Source organism: Erpetoichthys calabaricus, chromosome 1 (assembly GCF_900747795.2).
Source record: "Erpetoichthys calabaricus chromosome 1, fErpCal1.3, whole genome shotgun sequence".
NCBI classification, from domain to species: domain Eukaryota; kingdom Metazoa; phylum Chordata; class Cladistia; order Polypteriformes; family Polypteridae; genus Erpetoichthys; species Erpetoichthys calabaricus.
Window position 1 is genome coordinate 119103783 of NC_041394.2, and position 18143 is coordinate 119121925.

The window sequence follows — 18143 nt, forward strand, 5'->3', positions numbered from 1 at the left end:
GGTAGTTGTAGATCCTAGGTGAATATGTATGATAAAGCTACTGTACATAGATGGGATACAAACTTTTTCCTCATGGTCCTGGAAACACTAAGAGAACAGTGTCCAGAGCAAGTTCATTGCTTTAGCTGAGAGGTAACAGATCTAAGAAATAGGTGGGAAAGCTAAGCCACCTCAAGGCTTCTTCAAGCCAGTTCTTTAATTTTATTTATTATATTTCTGTCTTCTTTTTTAACTTGCACATCATTTTGTCTTTTTATTAACGTATGTTTTCTTTCACCTTCTTTGTTTACAATGATGTGTACAATGATAGAATAGGACTTGTTAGCTGTCAATGTGGCTGAAGGCTTTAGTCAGCGAATCATGCATTTTACCAATAAGATAAAAGTGCTGAAAAACCAGCTAGCCACAGTTAATAAGTTTGCAACTAACTTTTAGACTGTGCTAACAACCAAGAATTACATCACAATAATGTGTCTCTACATGGATAGATGAAATTGTAGCTACTGAGCAGGCATTGGTAGAAAGTTTTACTTGAACATTGCATCTTGCAATCAATGCCAGAATTTGGTCAGAGGCTACTTGAGCATACTGAGAAGAAAAATGTATGTGCACTTTTTGGTAATGTAAAGTGATGGTTTGCAACACGTTGTAACTTAATGTAAAAACTAATTCTTACATACACCCTTATCCAGGAAAGGTAGTGCAGGTTAAGCAGCCCGAATCCAAAATTCCTGGGATCAGAAGTATTTTGGATATTTTTGGTTTTTGGAATATTTACATATACCCGCCATCAGTTCCTCCAGTCTGTGCACATTAAACCGCCAAGGTTTCAGGGAGAGAGCAAAACAAACTGAGCAAACGTCTTGATGCTGTGAGAAAAAAAAGCTAAAATAGCTGTTTCCCATTCAGGATCTTATTAGCATAAGGTACCTGAATCTTAGTGATTAATTTGTACATTGTATTGAACATGGTGACAAAACAGACACACCTGTAGATCACTGCAGATACTTGGCTCCACACTTTTGAGAAGTGCTTCTGTTTTCTACAATATCTTTCTGTTGTTTTGACTATTGCATCTCTAAATAGCATTACAACAGCAAATAGAGTTTAGATAAGCTTGAGGTCTGTGTATTTACTATGTGTTAAAATGTTGTGGGTATATTCTGACATGACATGTTTGCATTTCCAGTTAGATTTATTTCTAACTTCCTTTAGTTATTCATTTAGATGTGCAGGCAGGAGGTGGATGCTGTAAAGCCTGGTCCATACTTCTACTAGCATTGTTAGGCACATTTACTGATTCGGGTGCTATGAGTACTAAAATATGCCTCTTCTGTAGCTCCTGAGAGCTTCATTATCAGCTCTCTTAACTGCAATCCTTTTGACAGGGTGCAACACATTGTTTACTTTGAATGCAAATTTTACAATTCATATTTTCACAAACATAGCTGCCAATTCCTGAATGCCTTACATCGACTCCTGCACTATTGTTGAAACTGAACAACAGTGGTTTCAGGTTTGGATTTTGGAATTTTGGATTAGGAATGCTCAACCTGTGTTAGTTTCTATGTTACTAAGTAAAATGTCTGATGATTATTAGTTATTAATTGATCAAAAAGGGTTGGGTATCGATTATAAAATGTGAAATTTATAACTATATTAAAACAGAGAGTAAACAAAGCATATAAATGCCTGTTAACTTAAGAATCAAGATAATGACCAGTTGATAACAGTAAAGTGGAAAAGAAATTGTCTGCTTTCACATTTCAATTACATAATTTTTAACAAAAAATATACATACATTTGGTAATTTTTAAATTGCGCAGTGTTTTATTTTATATTTAGCTGCCCTTTCTGTTTTAATTTGTAGATCAATTTTCGATGCAAACCAACCTTTAGAGAGGGGAGCTCCAGATCCTTGAGAGATGTAAGTACTATGCATTCTTAGAATGACTGCTTATAGACTGCATCTGGTGCACATATAACATTTAATTTTAGAAAGTTAAAAAGAATAATTAAGCTGAAGTAATAAAGCATAACATAATATACCTAACATTCTCAAGCGAGTTTAATCCGTATTTTGCTGGGTGACAATTTTATGATGGCATATTTTAATTTTTATAACCATGTTTGTTTAGTTTTCACACTATATAAAAATAGTGACTTTTAATATACCAATTTATAACACAGGGAACTATTTTTCAAAATATACTCTAAACTATATACAGGAAATATTTATTTTTAGCTTGTGCAAATCAATTAGTATTGCTTATGCAGTAACAAAATGCCTTATATGACTTTGTAATTCTAAAAGCCCCTTGACCATCACTATCCTCTAATTGTATAGGGCCTAACTGGCATAATAATTATACAATATATTCCCCATCTTTATAATAAAAAAACAACAAAATGTTTAAAACACATAAGATTCACATTAATGGAAAAACCACCTACTCTTTTGTAATGTAATAAGTTTAGAATGACTCTGGATTTTACTTGCTGACCATCTGTCTTGTGCAGTAAGGGGCAGGTATTGAGTGTTTTTGCTTTAAAGTTCTACAGTGTTTTGTGTACTTGGTAAAGTGTGTCATTTGGATTGAGTAGTCCATCACAGTCAAAGTCAACATCTTTGTAGTTGTTGTTCTTGTCATTCTGCTGTGGAGGTAGGGCTCATTTTTTAAGGAGTTAGATTCAATCATAACTCATTTATTTGGAATTCAAAACATTCACACATCCAAAGGGCAACCCTACAAAGACCTAAAGCAGAACGTGGCATGGCTCTGCCTAACTTTCAATTTTATTATTAGGCGGCAAATATACAAGCTATAAAAACCTGGACATTGACACAAATAGATGAACATACAGAGGCTTGGTCTAGAATAGAATCAAAATCCTGTAGTACTTCTTTATATTACTTGTGAAGTGAAGTGAATGACCAAAATAACTATTTGCTAAAAAAGGTAAAATATAGTCCTCAGTTAAATTTTCCATAGAATAAAATACAATTGTATAATTGGAATTGCTACTTATCAGTGTTATAATGCACTTTCATTCTTGGTTAATACATTACCTTAACATTTATTCAAGCAGATAGCAAAAATCCACAATAATAGTAAAAGAAATCACACAAACATAGTTCATTCTAATCATGAATCCAACCTATAATTTTTTTTTTTTTGGGATAATGCCAGATGCCTTTTCTTACTAGGTGAAATCTTGGGAAGGCCCTCTTCCTCGTTTTTTATTTAATGAACAAAACAAAAAAACAAAGAACAAAGGAAAAGAAGCATAGCCAAGTACAATAATGATGTATGTTTAGAAGACAATCCAGGTAACACAATACTGTACCCCAACATGACTCAGAGAACTATACAACAAAAGAGACCCACGTGGATTGGTCCTTTATATTGGATACAACAGCTAATAGCACAAAAAGTTTCAGCACATACTTATTTTACAACTACTTTAATGAATTCTCAACAAATTCTTAAAAAATTCTGAGTGTTAAAAAAAGTTGTTTTTCTCATCTAAAATAGTACAAGACATCATTTTTACCTGAGTTATCTATAATAATAAAAGGCAAAGCCCTCACTGACTGACTGACTGACTCACTGACTCACTCATCACTAATTCTCCAACTTCCCGTGTAGGTGGAAGGCTGAAATTTGGCAGGCTCATTCCTTACAGCTTACTTACAAAAGTTAGGCAGTTTTCATTTCAAAATTATACGCGTAATGGTCATAACTGGAACCTCTTTTTTGTCCATATACTGTAATGGTAGGCAGCAAGATGGCCGTAGGAGACTGAGTTGCGTGTCGCGTCATCACGCCTCCCACGTAATCACGTGAACTGACTGTGAACTCAGTACGTAGAAAAGAAGGAGGAGCCCCAAAGAGCACAGAAGAAAACATTCATTACACAATTGACAAGGCAGCAAAACAATAAGAAGCGAGTGAGTGACGCATACAAGCATCTTCATAAGACACGAGGTATAAAAAAGCACGGTGTAAACCGTAAGTCTAAATTAACTTTATAGAACCGCTCCCGCTGCCGTTTGCAATACCATATTCGCGAGATACAAGTTTAATGAGAAGACACGAGGTATAAAAAAGCACGGTGTAAACCGTAACCTTAACTTTATAGAAACGCTCCCGCTGCCGTTTGCAATGCCATATTCGCGAGATACAAGTTTAATGAGAAGACACGAGGTATAAACGAGAGTTTGCATCACTTTGTAACAGAGTTAAAATTGCTGTAGCGAGAAACTTTTAACTGCCGGGTCTTAGCTAACATTAAATAAACCCGTGGACATCGCAACATCACACAAGACAGTGGCTCACGTGAAGTGACTGAACGCAGCAGGAGTGATCTCTTCCATGAATCAAACCTGTTCAAAAAACACATTACACAATTGATAAGGTAGGAAAAGAATATGAAACAAGGCACGGTATAAACCGTAACTTTAAGTTTATAGAAACGCTGCCGTTTGCAATACCATATTCGCCCCTGCGAAGCGCGGTGATTTTGCTATATATATTAAACTATTTCAACCATTGTATGATCTGCTTCTCGCAACTGAAAGAGGGCACCGTGGCAGAAGTTAGCCGACTTGCTCACCAACCACAAGCGTTACCTGGTAGGTAACCACCCATACAATCAGATTGTGAATCAGACTACGAATGCCTGCAATGTAATTACCCCGATCTATATGCTGTCAAATGAACGAACCTCACGCCGTGGCACAACGTTAGGGGCTTCGCCTCTACGTCCGAGGATCGATTCCCGTAAGGGAGTGCAGTGACTGTGTACTCCTGATGAGCCCACAATTACGGCGAAACACGTGTCGCATACTATGCATCTTCAAAGCACGGTGTAAACAGTAAGTTTAAATTGAGTTTATAGAAACGCTCCCGCTGCCGTTTGCAATACCATATTAGATGACTTTGTAACAGAGTTAAAATTGCTGGAGCGATAAATTTTTAACTGCCGGGTCATGTCGTGTGTTCTTGGGTAGGTACACCAAAAAATGTATACATTTATGCATGTAATGGGCAAACAAAAAATGTACTATACCCGAAAGCACTACAGTAGTACTCAATGTATCTTTACTTCTTAAATGTTAATGTTTTACTGTTTAATAATTTATACGCTTCTTATATGTTATTCAGATTCTTTTATCAAAATACCAGTAACAGCGCACTGCACGATAACGTGGAGTGAATACACTTGACATGACCATTCATAGTATTTATCCTCTTTCTTTGTACGTTTACCATTCGTTTGCTCAGAGGTTGATGAGCTTGCTGCTTAATGAGCAGCTCTTGACCCTAGCGTCCCGCTGCTTCTCTTCTTTCGTCGGCATCTTTACCCGTTAAAACTGATTTTTTTTTTAAACTTAGTATGTTTTCTTTAATTTTTCAGTTAAGCTGGCACTTAACTCTTCAATCTGCCTCAAGAATGATTAGCGAAGGTGGTAGACAATGAAAACGTCAGCCGTACGCATCCGCCACGCACGCACTGGTGCGCGCAGCTGTGAGTTGATTCTACAATAAAATAAAATAAAGATAAAAAGAGTAATAACTTGCAGCACCGCTATTCAATTACACTTGCCTAACGCCTCTCCTAAGGGGAAATACTGTGGGATCTGGGCATCCGTCAAAGCAGCAATCACAAGCCCGATTAGAAAGCGGGAAGCTGTGATTTGTCCTCTCCCTCCCATGTAACAATCGCAGCCCGTGTTGCAACGCACTATGTATGTATATGTATATATGTGTATGTGTGTGTATATGTATGTGTATATATATATATATATATATATATGTATTCATATGTGTGGGAAAGCGAATAGTAGACGTGACGTAGTATCTGTGTACCAAATTTCAAGTCAATAGGTGAAACGGTTTGCGAGCTACAGCTCATTTAAAATCCTGGACAGACAAACGAATAGCCACAGTAGTGTTTTATAGAAGAACATTTTACTGTTTAATAATTTATATTTATATGCAATGTGCTTCTTATATATTACTTCATATTCTCAAATGATAATGATGTTAATGTTGTTTATATTGATTTCTATGTTTTTGTAAGTGCTCTTTATTTGTGGAAAAATAAATTTGGCAATTAAACTTATTTTATACATACATTTTATTTTTTTCTCTTGCACTCAGTCAGCGAATCCACTGGGTAATCAGCTATATATATATATATATATATATATGTATGTGTATATATATATATATATATATATATATATATAGATAGATAGATAGATATATGTGTATGTATGTACATATACAAATATGTATATATATATGTATATATGTTTATATATATGTAGATATACAAATATGTATATATATGTATATATGTGTATATATATATGTAGATATACAAATATGTATATGTATATATATGTATATGTGTCTGCGTGTGTGTGTATATATATATATATATATATATATATGTGTATATATATGTTGATATATGTATATATATGTGGATGTGTATATGTATATATTTATGTATATACAGTATGTTTATGTATATATATGTTTACATAACCTCTTTAACACAGTACTTCTCCGCTGCGAAGCGCGGGTATTTTGCTAGTAGGAGATAAAATACAATTCTTTAGGTTAAGCAAGAAAAATTTCAAACAGGAAGTTAGCAATGCAACACCAATAATTACCAACACAAATGGAGACAAAATCGTTGACCATAAAAAAATAAAATACACATTTAGAGAGTACTATAAATCCTTATATTCTGCTCAGTTTAAAGAAGACAAGACACAACCTAATGCATTTTTGGACGCATTACAGATACCACAACTAGATACTCTCAGTGCAGAGTAATTGAATAACACTCTTACACTCTCAGAATTACTAGATGCTATAAACTCATTTCAGAGTGGGAAAGCAACAGGCCATGATGGCTATCCAGCTGAATTTTATAAAAAATGTTCAATTAAGTTAGCTCCCGTTTAATTAGCAACATTTACAGAAGCTAGAGACAATAAAATTCTACCTCAAACTTTTCACCAAGCATTAATTACCATTTTTCTTAAGAAAACTAAGGACTTATTATAATGTGCATCAAACAGACCAATCTCACTTCTGAATAATGATGTTAAGATACTCTCCAAAGTTCTAGCTAGAAGGATTGAGAAAGTGCTTCCTTTGGTAATATCACAAGACCAAACTGGATTTATTAAAGGCAGACAGCTTCCAATCTTCGACACCTGTTTAATGTAATATATCCACCCACAAAGTCTAATACCCTGGAGATATTAATATCGTTGGATGCAGAAGAAGCATTTGATATGGTTGAATGGGACTACCTTTTAACTACATTGGAGAAATTTGGGTTTGGCCTGAACATATGTGCAAGGATCAAACTACTATATATCAGTCCAGAAGCTTCAGTTTGTATTAACATTATTTCAGACTACTTCAAACTAGAATGTGGTACTAGACAAGGATGCCCCTGTCACCACTGCTTTTTGCAATCGCCATTGAGCCGCTGGCAGTACACTTTCGAAATGCTTATATGATAAAGGGGATGATCAGAGAAAGACTTGAACAGAAAATAAGTGGTATGTTCTCGGTGACACAGAGGCAGAGGCAAAAATTAAGTTCAGTTTTGTGGTTTAGAGTCTAGGGTTTTAGCTACTCCACCATGCTGCCACAAACACAGCACTGGAAAAGAAATAAGGATTTCTGATTCTTTTAACACTTGTAGCATTGGAAATAAAGATATTTTTGGGTAATATTGTGTACATTGATTAAGTCTAATTTAATCACATAAAGTAGATAATGACCATTACTTCAAGGGCTGAGATTTACAAATTTTATGAGAGTTTATTTTTCCTCCCTGCAGTCCAAAACTGGATGTCTGAAAATGGACCCATTATTTGTGAAATCCCATGCAATTCATGGAGGGCATAGTGCCATTAGCGAAGATACAATAAGAAAGAGTTAGCAATGGCCACTCTATTAATTGTTCTGTAAGACCCAAGTGTATGTTAGGAAGACACAATAACACTTGAGTTACCTATGGTATAACACTACACACACACACACATTTTAGGTCATTCTTACAGTGTTTAAAAGCAACCTCATGCTCAAAACCTATCTGACAGTAAGTGTAATTAGCTGCCTGAGAAAGCAGAACAAAAATATCAAGGCCAGTAATTCCAGATATTAACTAATCTCCTCTAACAGAAAATAATTCACATCAGCACCCAGGTTTTAACAACGTACTAGATAGATAGATAGATAGATAGATAGATAGATAGATAGATAGATAGATAGATAGATAGATAGATAGATAGATAGATAGATAGATAGATAGATAGATAGATAGATAGATAGATACTTTATTAATCCCAAGGGGAAATTCACATACTCCAGCAGCAGCATACTGATACAAAAAAAAACAATATTAAATTAAAGAGTGATAAAAATGTAGGTAAAAACAGACAATAACTCTGAATAATGTTAACGTTTACCAACCCCCCCAAACCCCCCCGCCCCCCACCCGATTGGAATTGAAGAGTCGCATAGTTTGGGGGAGGAACGATCTTCTCAGTCTGTCAGTGGAGCAGGACAGTGACAGCAGTCTGTCGCTGAAGCTGCTCCTCTGTCTGGAGATGACACTGTTTAGTGGATGCAGTGGATTCTCCATAATTGATAGGAGCCTGCTGAGCGCCCGTCACTCTGCCACGGATGTCAAACTGTCCAGCTCCATGCCTACAATAGAGTCTGCCTCCTTCTTCTATATGCTGCCTCCCCAGCACACCGCTGCGTAGAAGAGGGCACTCGCCACAACCGTCTGATAGAACATCTGCAGCATCTTATTGCAGATGTTGAAGGACGCCAGTCTTCTAAGGAAGTATAGCCGGCTCTGTCCTCTCTTGCACAGAGAATCAGTATTGGCAGTCCAGTCCAATTTATCATTCAGCTGCACTCCCAGGTATTTATAGGTCTGTACCCTCTGCACACAGTCACCTCTGATGATCACAGGGTCCAGGAGGGGCCTGGGTCTCCTAAAATCCACCACCAGCTCCTTGGTTTTGCTGGTGTTCAGGTGTAGGTGGTTTAACAAAGTAATTGATGAGGTTCCTATACTCCTCCTCCTGCCCACTCCTGATGCAGTCCATGATAGCAGTGTCGTCAGCGAACTTTTGCACGTGGCAGGACTCTGAGTTATATTGGAAGTCCGATGTATATAGGCTGAACAGGACCGGAGAAAGTACAGTCCCCTGCGGCGCTCCTGTGTTGCTGACCACAATGTCAGACCTGCAGTTCCCGAGACGCACATACTGAGGTCTGTTTGTAAGATAGTCCACGATCCATTCCACTAGGTATGAATCTACTCCCATCTCTGTTAGCTTGTCCCTAAGGAGCAGTGGTTGGATGGTGTTGAAGGCGCTAGTATGTAGGTATTCTAAGTTGAAATAATGTATTTGAGTACTCTATAATGAACAAATACAAATTCTAAACACACTTCCATTTATTGTAGATTTATTTAACTAATTCTATTGCCTAATGCCTACAGTCAATACTATATATTAATTACTAAATATATCTGTTTTACTGAGAAACCAGACAGCTTTGTGGTAGGTAGTTAATAAAACAAACATAAATCTAAGTTTCAACTTAACATTAAAGCTAGACTGTTAAGTAAAATGAGACAATTAAAATGTCAATTTCTCCTTTTTTGATCATATTGCAATAAATACGATTGTCAATCTGTTTTTCGTTGAATAATCTGATTCAGTTATCTGGCATGTAGTAGTAAAATATTGAATTTTATTTTAATGAAGACTAATAGTCTCTTGTTTATTGATCAGTCTGGTGAATTAAACCTCTTTAGTTAAAAACTATGAAATAAGTAGACACCATTAAGAATCAACAAGGTTAATACCTGTTGTTTAAATAATTAAATTAGAAAACATTTAGAAAGAGCTCAGCCTTTACCTGCATTCTATAGGTGTCTCAAAATGGATATTTATCATGCTTCATTCACAGATTGTGATTGAGTGAGCTTATATACTGCACAAAAATATTATTATTATACACTTTTTAATCACAGTATGGCATCAAGTCAATGAAACTTGTGGGATATTGATCTGGTCAATTAAGTATCAGAGGGGGTTGTTAATCTGTTTCAGCTGCTTTGGTGTTAATGAAATTAACGACAGGTGCACTAGAGGGGCAACAATGAGACAACCCCCAGAACAGGAATAGTTTAACAGGTGGAGGCCACTGACATTTTTCCCTCCTCATCTTTTCTGACTGTTTTTTCACTAGTTTTGCATTTGGTTACAGTCAGTGTCACTACTGGTAGCATGAGGCGATACCTGGATCCTACAGAGGTTGAACAGGTAGTCCAACTTCTCCAGGATGGCACTCTAATACATGCCAGTTATGTGACCAGGAAGTCTTGTGATGTGTAACTTCATCATGTCCCACATATTAAAGCTGGTAATGCACAGTAACAAAACATCAGATCAATTTCCTTCTCTTTCCAATTCTCTTTAATACAGTGGAAGCTAAAAGGTGTCTCTGAGGAGATTTTAATGTTAGGACTTTTGTTTTGGCTTAGACTTTGCTTTCAATTTTGTGTTGTAATTCTGATTTCTGGTTTGGTTTATGTCTAGGTGCTCTGGCCCCTATCCATACCCTGATTATGATACTTCTTCGTGTGACTCATGTACACCTCATGGTCATTTATAAGTTTTTTTTTTATTATTTCCATTGATCACCTGTCTATCTTTAACAATTTGTAACACTAACAGGCTAAAGTAGTTAAATCTCTTCAGTACTGAACAGAGAGGGCTAGGTGGAAACCAATCACAGACACCAACTGAAATTCAGGGTAAATGCATTCAGTCTTGCAAGGTCTTCTTCCTGCAAAGGTGGTGTGAGTTTTTTTTCTACTTTGAATGACCAGGAAATGAAGGATGCCAAAGGGAGCAGACGGAAACAAAGTAATTATAGTAGTCAAGAGTCTGTACATGGGAAAGCTAAACAATCTGTTGTCAACTTCAAAACCAAACCAGAAAATCAAGATTGAAAAAAAAATAGCACAGACAAAAACCATACTAGACAATCAGGTCCAAAACTGAATTATTTTAGAAAATCAAATGTGAAGCACACTAAGAAGTTTATATTAAATCTAAGTTAGCAAGCATGTTGTGATGCCATTTTAAACAAGGCAACACTATGACATCAGATGCAGTGATGTTACAATTCATATACTAGTAATATCATTTCTACAAACAATAAAGTTGCCACCATGTCACCCATGGTAAAAATAAGCAAAAATTACAACAAAGTCTAAATAAAATCTAAAAATTAAAGGAGAGGTGTGAAAACTCCAAATTATGACACAAGGGTTGAAGGAATCTGGAAAAAATGACCAGATTCTGTCTGTTGAAGTGGAAGCCTTTTAAAAGTATACGAATGTGATATTGGGACAACCTAGTTATTAGCTAACTACACAAGCATGACGAGCTGTCCTCTTATTTGTCAGTCTTCTAATGTGATTTTTTTCTGAAGCTTTTAAAGGGAGTTTAGCAAAATACGACTGCATAAATGAATGGGCAAAAAGAAATGTTGTAGAATGATCTCCAATCACAGGTGTAAATTGTTGGGATGCTACACAGGCGAAAACCAATTTAATAAAGATTATCTTCTTCAAAAATAAACAAACTGAAACAAACCAGGTGCTGCCCGCACTGTCATTAAGTAAATTGGTGTCAGGGATCTCTGTCTCCTTTGCCGTCTCTGGCTGATAGACGCCATCCTTGTTATATCGTCCATTTATATATACCCAGAGACCGGAAGGGGTGGGGCTTAGATTGCTCAGTGGAGGGTGGGTCTAGGCCTCCTCTCCTGGGGACTGCTTGATGTTGCAGGAAAGTAGGAGACATTGTTAACAATAGTGCCATATCCTCTGTCTTGTATGTTTACCTAAGCTTCTTGGATGGTCTTTACTTGCACATGCATGACAATGTCTACAGATTATTAGAAAAAAGTCACAACTCTATGTACTTTACTCTTTTTTAAATGTCTTAAATGTCCTTCCTATAGGCAGTAGTTCTCAAAGTGTCCATGAGTATACACCTGATGATCCACATGCAGGCCTCATTATCTATCTTAGATTAACTTCCTAGCTGACAGAGCCAAATGAAGCAAATGTAAAATAACCAACATGGCACACTCTGTCTGTCTTTATTGGTGACAATGGCATCTTTTATTTCTGCTCTACTTCTGACTGTTTGTAAAGATTTTTCCCTCTTTATGACACTTTGTAAAAGTACTAAAGACTATAAATCTAATATCTCTACTGCTACTTCTTATAGGGCTTTAATTCTGCCCAAACAACCTTTGATTACCTGCTATTCTTTGTTCTATCACTTATTGTTTAGCTTCCACCACAAACCATGCTACAGCATTAAACAGGTATGATCGAAGGTAGGGACATATATTAGGTGATTATATGTAAAAAATAACAAAAACAAAAGAAAACATACCAATTTTAAGAAGAGTTAATCAAGAAGTAACACCTGTCCCACCAAACTATATTTCAGTGTCAGTACTAGGGGTATTTACAATCCTTTAGAAAATCTTGAACTTAACTCACAAATGGATCACAAAGGCCATACACGTTATGGCTCACCGGCTTGTTCCTACCCTGGGTTATATACTTTAAATCATTCCTTGTCTTATCTTCAAATTAAAGCAATCCTCTACAGTATACGAAAAGTCAGATAATGTGCAAATACAACATGTTCTATTGGCTTGGATCTTTTGCAGCTCTGTTTTCCTTCCTTCATTCAGTAAAAAAAAAAAACTCAATTATATGTACTTCCTGTTCTTATACAGTTTTTTTTTCTGTAAATGCAGGTACAACTATGGGGGCCTTTTAGAGGCATGTTTTGTTTTAAGTGGACTGAACCATTCTTGTTTCACACTCCATTTTTTCCAGCAGTATTATAAAGGGAAGCAACTGTCAACACAAAGACACATAAATGTAGCTCTGTTACAGCTTCTTTAGGTTTGCTGTTTCTGTCCTGTCCGACCAAACTCGACTTTGATATCAGCTTGGCGAGCTGAAATCTGGCAATGACAAGCCCATAACCTCATGTGGCTGCTTACGCATGCCGCTTCTGATATGTATTAATTCTCACTCTGAATGCCTATAGCACCACCTTCAAGTCAGGCAGTTTATTATGGATTACTGGCTGAAATCTGGGACTTAGAAATGTAAATAATGCAATGTTAGTTTTCAATGAGTGTACTGTAACATCCCATAGACTTGTCTTCCAGCGGTGTTGAGCACCAAGTAATGCCAGTAAGGATGCTGGCTATCACCTGGACTTGTGAGTAGAAGACTGCATTAGAGGGGTGGAGAACTGAGGGTAAAACCAAATTTTATTCAGGGGTCACTACAGTGGGAGCAGTACAGGCTTTTAAATTAGAAGTGTGTTTTCTAGCAAACAATCCTGAACTAACCAGCTACATGCATGCAGGTTATTCATCATTTTACTTTTCGTTGTTACTTGTTACAATATTTTAATTTTACATGAATAATAAAAATCATAATCATTTATAATGTGGAATTTGCAGTATGCTAATAATTTGCTGTTGGTTGTAAGTGGTCCACCATAATCTTGACTTTAACAAAGCAGTCCTTGGTGTAGCACCTCTTCTGTACAGAATATTAACTTGCTGTGCATGAATCTAGTAAACTAGTAAATTTCTGACTTGGAACTTAAACATTTAAAATCCATTTGAACAAGCTTGTTATCAGAATCACCATTTCAGTAAACAATTGCTGACCAATGTTCCGAATCCTTATGTTTTTCTGTGTTTAATCATTTCTGAGCAGTCTTGAACATTAATGTTTAGTTTTTTTTAAGTATGTTTATTTTTATCCTTATGATACCATCTCGCTGCCATTTTATGTACTTTTTTTGTCATTTATGTCCCCATTTCTTACTTGATTTTCATATCTTTGGCCATGTTATTCAAAGCAACATTGCTGGTTGCCAGTCAAATGGTTGAGGCTGGTGCGGCATCATTGTGTTGTTTTGCTTGCTTTTTTTGGAATTATTTACCATTTTGTTCTGAAATATTACTGTAACACTATTGTGTTTATAACAGGAGCCTCCCTTTTGAGCAACCATTACTATGACACAATGATGAGTTGCTATAGGGTTTACTGTGGAATCCATGTCGAATGACATCATCAGCACGACCATATTTAAGCTGGTGACTCTTTGTCTAAGTTAGTGGAGAATTTCTGAAAATTTCAAATTCTTAGTGGTTGTTAGTATTAATTTCTAGAAAAAAAGATAAGCACCTGTTTATCTGATTCATGATTCACATTTAGGTTATGATGAAAGATAGGCTGGCTTTTTTGGTTTCTGACCTATCATTCCCTATTCATATGGCCTACCATTTTTCATCTCTTGGCAGATCACTGAATTTTTGCTTGTTTTTTGATCTTAGGACTTGTCAGATAAGTTTTTTTATTGACTTCTCAGATTTTTTCACTGTAAATTTGCCTGACCTATTTTACTGTAGTTATCATCTAATAATCATTTTTCCTAAAATTCCATAGTGTGCATTCTGTCAACTGTTCACAACAATCAGTATCATGATGGTGCAATTTATGTAATGCTGTTCTGTTAGTAATTACATTGTCTGCGGCAAAAATGTGTAAATCAGTTTAAAAAGTTACTTATTTGCCCTAAAATAATATAAACAATTTATGACTGTGATGAAGGTTGCAGGCTGTTTTAGATTTGCTATAAATATGGGGATAACTATAAAATATACTGGTAATATTCACTTTTTGTGTCTAGATGTTGGAGATTCCTTCAAGCCCTCAACTTTAAAAACTTATTCTGTATGCTTTTATACTCGTGACACTTTCCCACCCTCAAGCAAGCACTACTGCTATTATTTTTGTCCAAACTCAAAACTCCAAAACTTTAAATGCAGGAGTACCTTTGGTTTTCTTATCAACTGTGAATTAGATGATAGATCTGTATGTCCTATTTTCCAAAAACTATAGTAATTAATTCATTTTAATAAATAAATACCTGTAGGTACCCTGTTACAAATGCACTCTCTCCATTTATTTAGCAACCAATATAGATAAAGCTGAATTAAAGGTATTGACATAAAATTTATTCTGTGAGGTTTATCATTTCCCTTTGCACCAATAATTATAATAATTTTTATTTAAACTCAAGATAAACCAAGTATAGATTTTGTATTTATTTGTTTTCATCACATTTGTATTGTTATGGTTATTTCTAATTCTACTACTCCACTTTCCTTTTGTAAAGTACTGTCTAATTATCACATTCACCAAATGTGTTTTGTCCTTGGCCATGCATATCAAAATTGCCAGTAATATTTTTTAATAGATTGAGTTGTTTCTATTTATGCAGAGCTCTGACCTTCATAATTTGCTTCATCATTGTCCCCTGCTAGCCGTTGCTTAGTCCTTCATGTTTAGGGCATTAAGTTGTCGTGGCTGGAGGACTCGACTGAAATCACAAGCTGACCAGCTAAACGATACCTTTTTCTTTAGTATGTAACTCACAAGCAAGTCACATAATTTGCCTTGGTTCCAGTTAAAAAAATATACATGTAAACTATTGAATGATGGACTGATGCACAAAAAAGCACTCTGAGCATCAGAAAGGTACTCTGTAAATTAAATACATTACTGTATACTTTTATTTTCATTTAGCCACAATCGCAATTGTAGCAAAAACTGAAAGTCCTAAAAAATGTCCATTGATTGCAATAAAAAGTACTTGTAGGACTAAAGGAAAACATTGTGGATACTTTCCTTGGTAGAACCTTAGAAATTGTGCCAAGTAACAGGAACTTTTCAGAAGAGCCCTTTGAGCTGGCAATTCCCTGCTAGCAGTAAAATGACCTCCAGTACACCAGATAGTGTTCACCCCTTTCTGCAATATGATGGGCCCACATTGTTCTCATTACAGTTGAGTGTGTGAAAAATAACAAGTACAAAATCTCAGAAAAGAAGATTTTTGTTATTTATAAATTATAAAAACAGAATGGGTTGTGTACTTTATGCTAGAATGTTGTCTGCATGAATCAGTTCAAAAAAGAACACTTTGTGCTTAGTAAAATTTACCGTGCCCTGAATCATTTTCTCTAGGCTATTGGCAGAGTGCTGCACTGTGCATATTCAAACTACCCATAAGCCATCATGCATGTGTCATATTTTACTTTTTGATTTAGCCTTGTAATTTCAGCAAGGTTTTAAAAGCTGAATACAATTACAATAATATGTAATGAATATGATCTGAAAGTTAAAATATGTTATTGTGCTTGTTAAATTTAGCAGAACATTGTTCGTCACCATTGGGTTCATCGTCGGCGACAAGAGGGCAAATGCAGGCAGTGTGGTAAGGTAAGTTTCATTATTATTACACATTTATTATAATGTTAGCTAACTGCAAATGATCTGAATGGTCATTTTACTTGCTCTTTCCACATAACTCTTTGTAGCCAAAGGTCTGCAGTATGCCACTGTGATTTGTGAAGTTTGTTCCAGACACATTATTTTATTAAACATGGGCCATAACATAACCATGGCTGAAACCGTGCAAATCAGCTGACAGAGAGAAACTGACAGGGAGATGGATGTGGCAGATGACTCAGGCAGGCTATTTAAAATTCCTGATGTGCTCTGTTTGGTGATGATCAAAGGCCAGAGGGCCATTGTCTACTATCTAGAGGTTTCCCAGTAAACAAATTCCATGGAAATTCCATGGGAGAACAGGAATGACCCATCACTTTCAGGAAGATGTCATGAGGGATTAGAGCATGTGCAAAAATGTGCTATTCAGAAGACTGTAGCTCAGATGGCAGTTAGCCATACCTAGAAAGTTTTATAAAAAGCTCAAAAATTATCTGTAATATATGAGTATTTATATTGGAGAGGAACCACCCAGAAGCCAGAAACTGTCTAAACATTGCCTTACGCTCTGCCAAATGTGCATTTATCATCATTCCCCACTGAAGAACTTGGTTGATGATTGTACTGTTCCAATGGCTTCTCTTCAGCTGGGATATGGACATATACTGTAAATAATTATACTATGTTGTATATATATATATATATTTGGTTTTATAAAAAAAAATATATATATATTTTTTGTACCATATTCCTCTGATCTAATTATTTCCGCAGTTATACTGAAGGGATATACACAGTATAAGTTTTAAGTCTGTCCTACATTCAATAAAAGAACACAATACCAAGGAAACACTCTTCCCTAATGAAATCATCATTTATGAACAAAATTATGTAAAAGAAATGGACAAGGCCCACTGTTATAAATGCATCAGAAACTGTGACTTTGCTGAAGTTTTTGTCATTGTCACAAGATTATCAATTTAGCAATTTAGAGAAGGGTTGCATCAATGTCTTCCAAAGAAAAAACGGTGTGTCCTAATGAATATCCTCCTGTATTTCAGGTTGAGAATAGTCAGGCAGTAAAGTCATTGTCCAACCCGCTATATCCTAACACAGGGTCACGGGGGTCTGCTGGAGCCAATCCCAGCCAACACAGGGCACAACTCAGGAACAAATCCCGGGCAGGGTGTCAGCCTATCGCAGGACACACACACACACACACACACACACACACACACACCCACACACCAAGCATACACTAGGGACAATTTATGATCTTTAATGCACCTAACCTGCATGTCTTTGGACTGTGGGAGGAAACCAGAGTACCTGGAGGAAACCCACACAGACACGAGGAGAACATGCAAACTCCACGCAGGGAGGACCCGGGAAGCGAACCCAGGCCTCCTTACTGTGAGGTACCACATTTTTTATTGGCTGATTTGTTTTGAAAACCTATGCAGTCCTCCATATTACAGCAATACCATATATAGAATCTAAGTTTCTTTTAGTTATGTGGAGCATGTCCTTTGTAGGTATGGGGTAGAAATAAAAATGGTTCTAAGTCAATTGGTATATGAAAAATTCAGTCAGTTGCAGGTAATTGACAGACTCAATCAATGCATGAGAAGCAGTAAGCCTTATCTCATGTTACCTTTAAGGCA

General features: G+C 36.1%; 1 protein-coding gene across 9 annotated transcripts in view; it reads left to right on the forward strand.

Annotated features, from left to right (window-relative positions):
- The window catches only part of dgki (diacylglycerol kinase, iota), a 268192-nt gene that overhangs the window by 149064 nt on the left and 100985 nt on the right, over nucleotides 1–18143 (forward strand). For 7 of the 9 annotated variants that reach the window (XM_051933240.1, XM_028805890.2, XM_051933243.1 and 4 more), the window contains exons 5-6: nucleotides 1871–1927; nucleotides 16402–16470. In XM_051933240.1, coding sequence (XP_051789200.1) covers nucleotides 1871–1927; nucleotides 16402–16470 — 126 coding nt within the window. The remainder of the gene's footprint in view (nucleotides 1–1870; nucleotides 1928–16401; nucleotides 16471–18143) is intronic. The other 2 variants (XM_051933235.1, XM_051933262.1) reach the window with 1 other exon arrangement.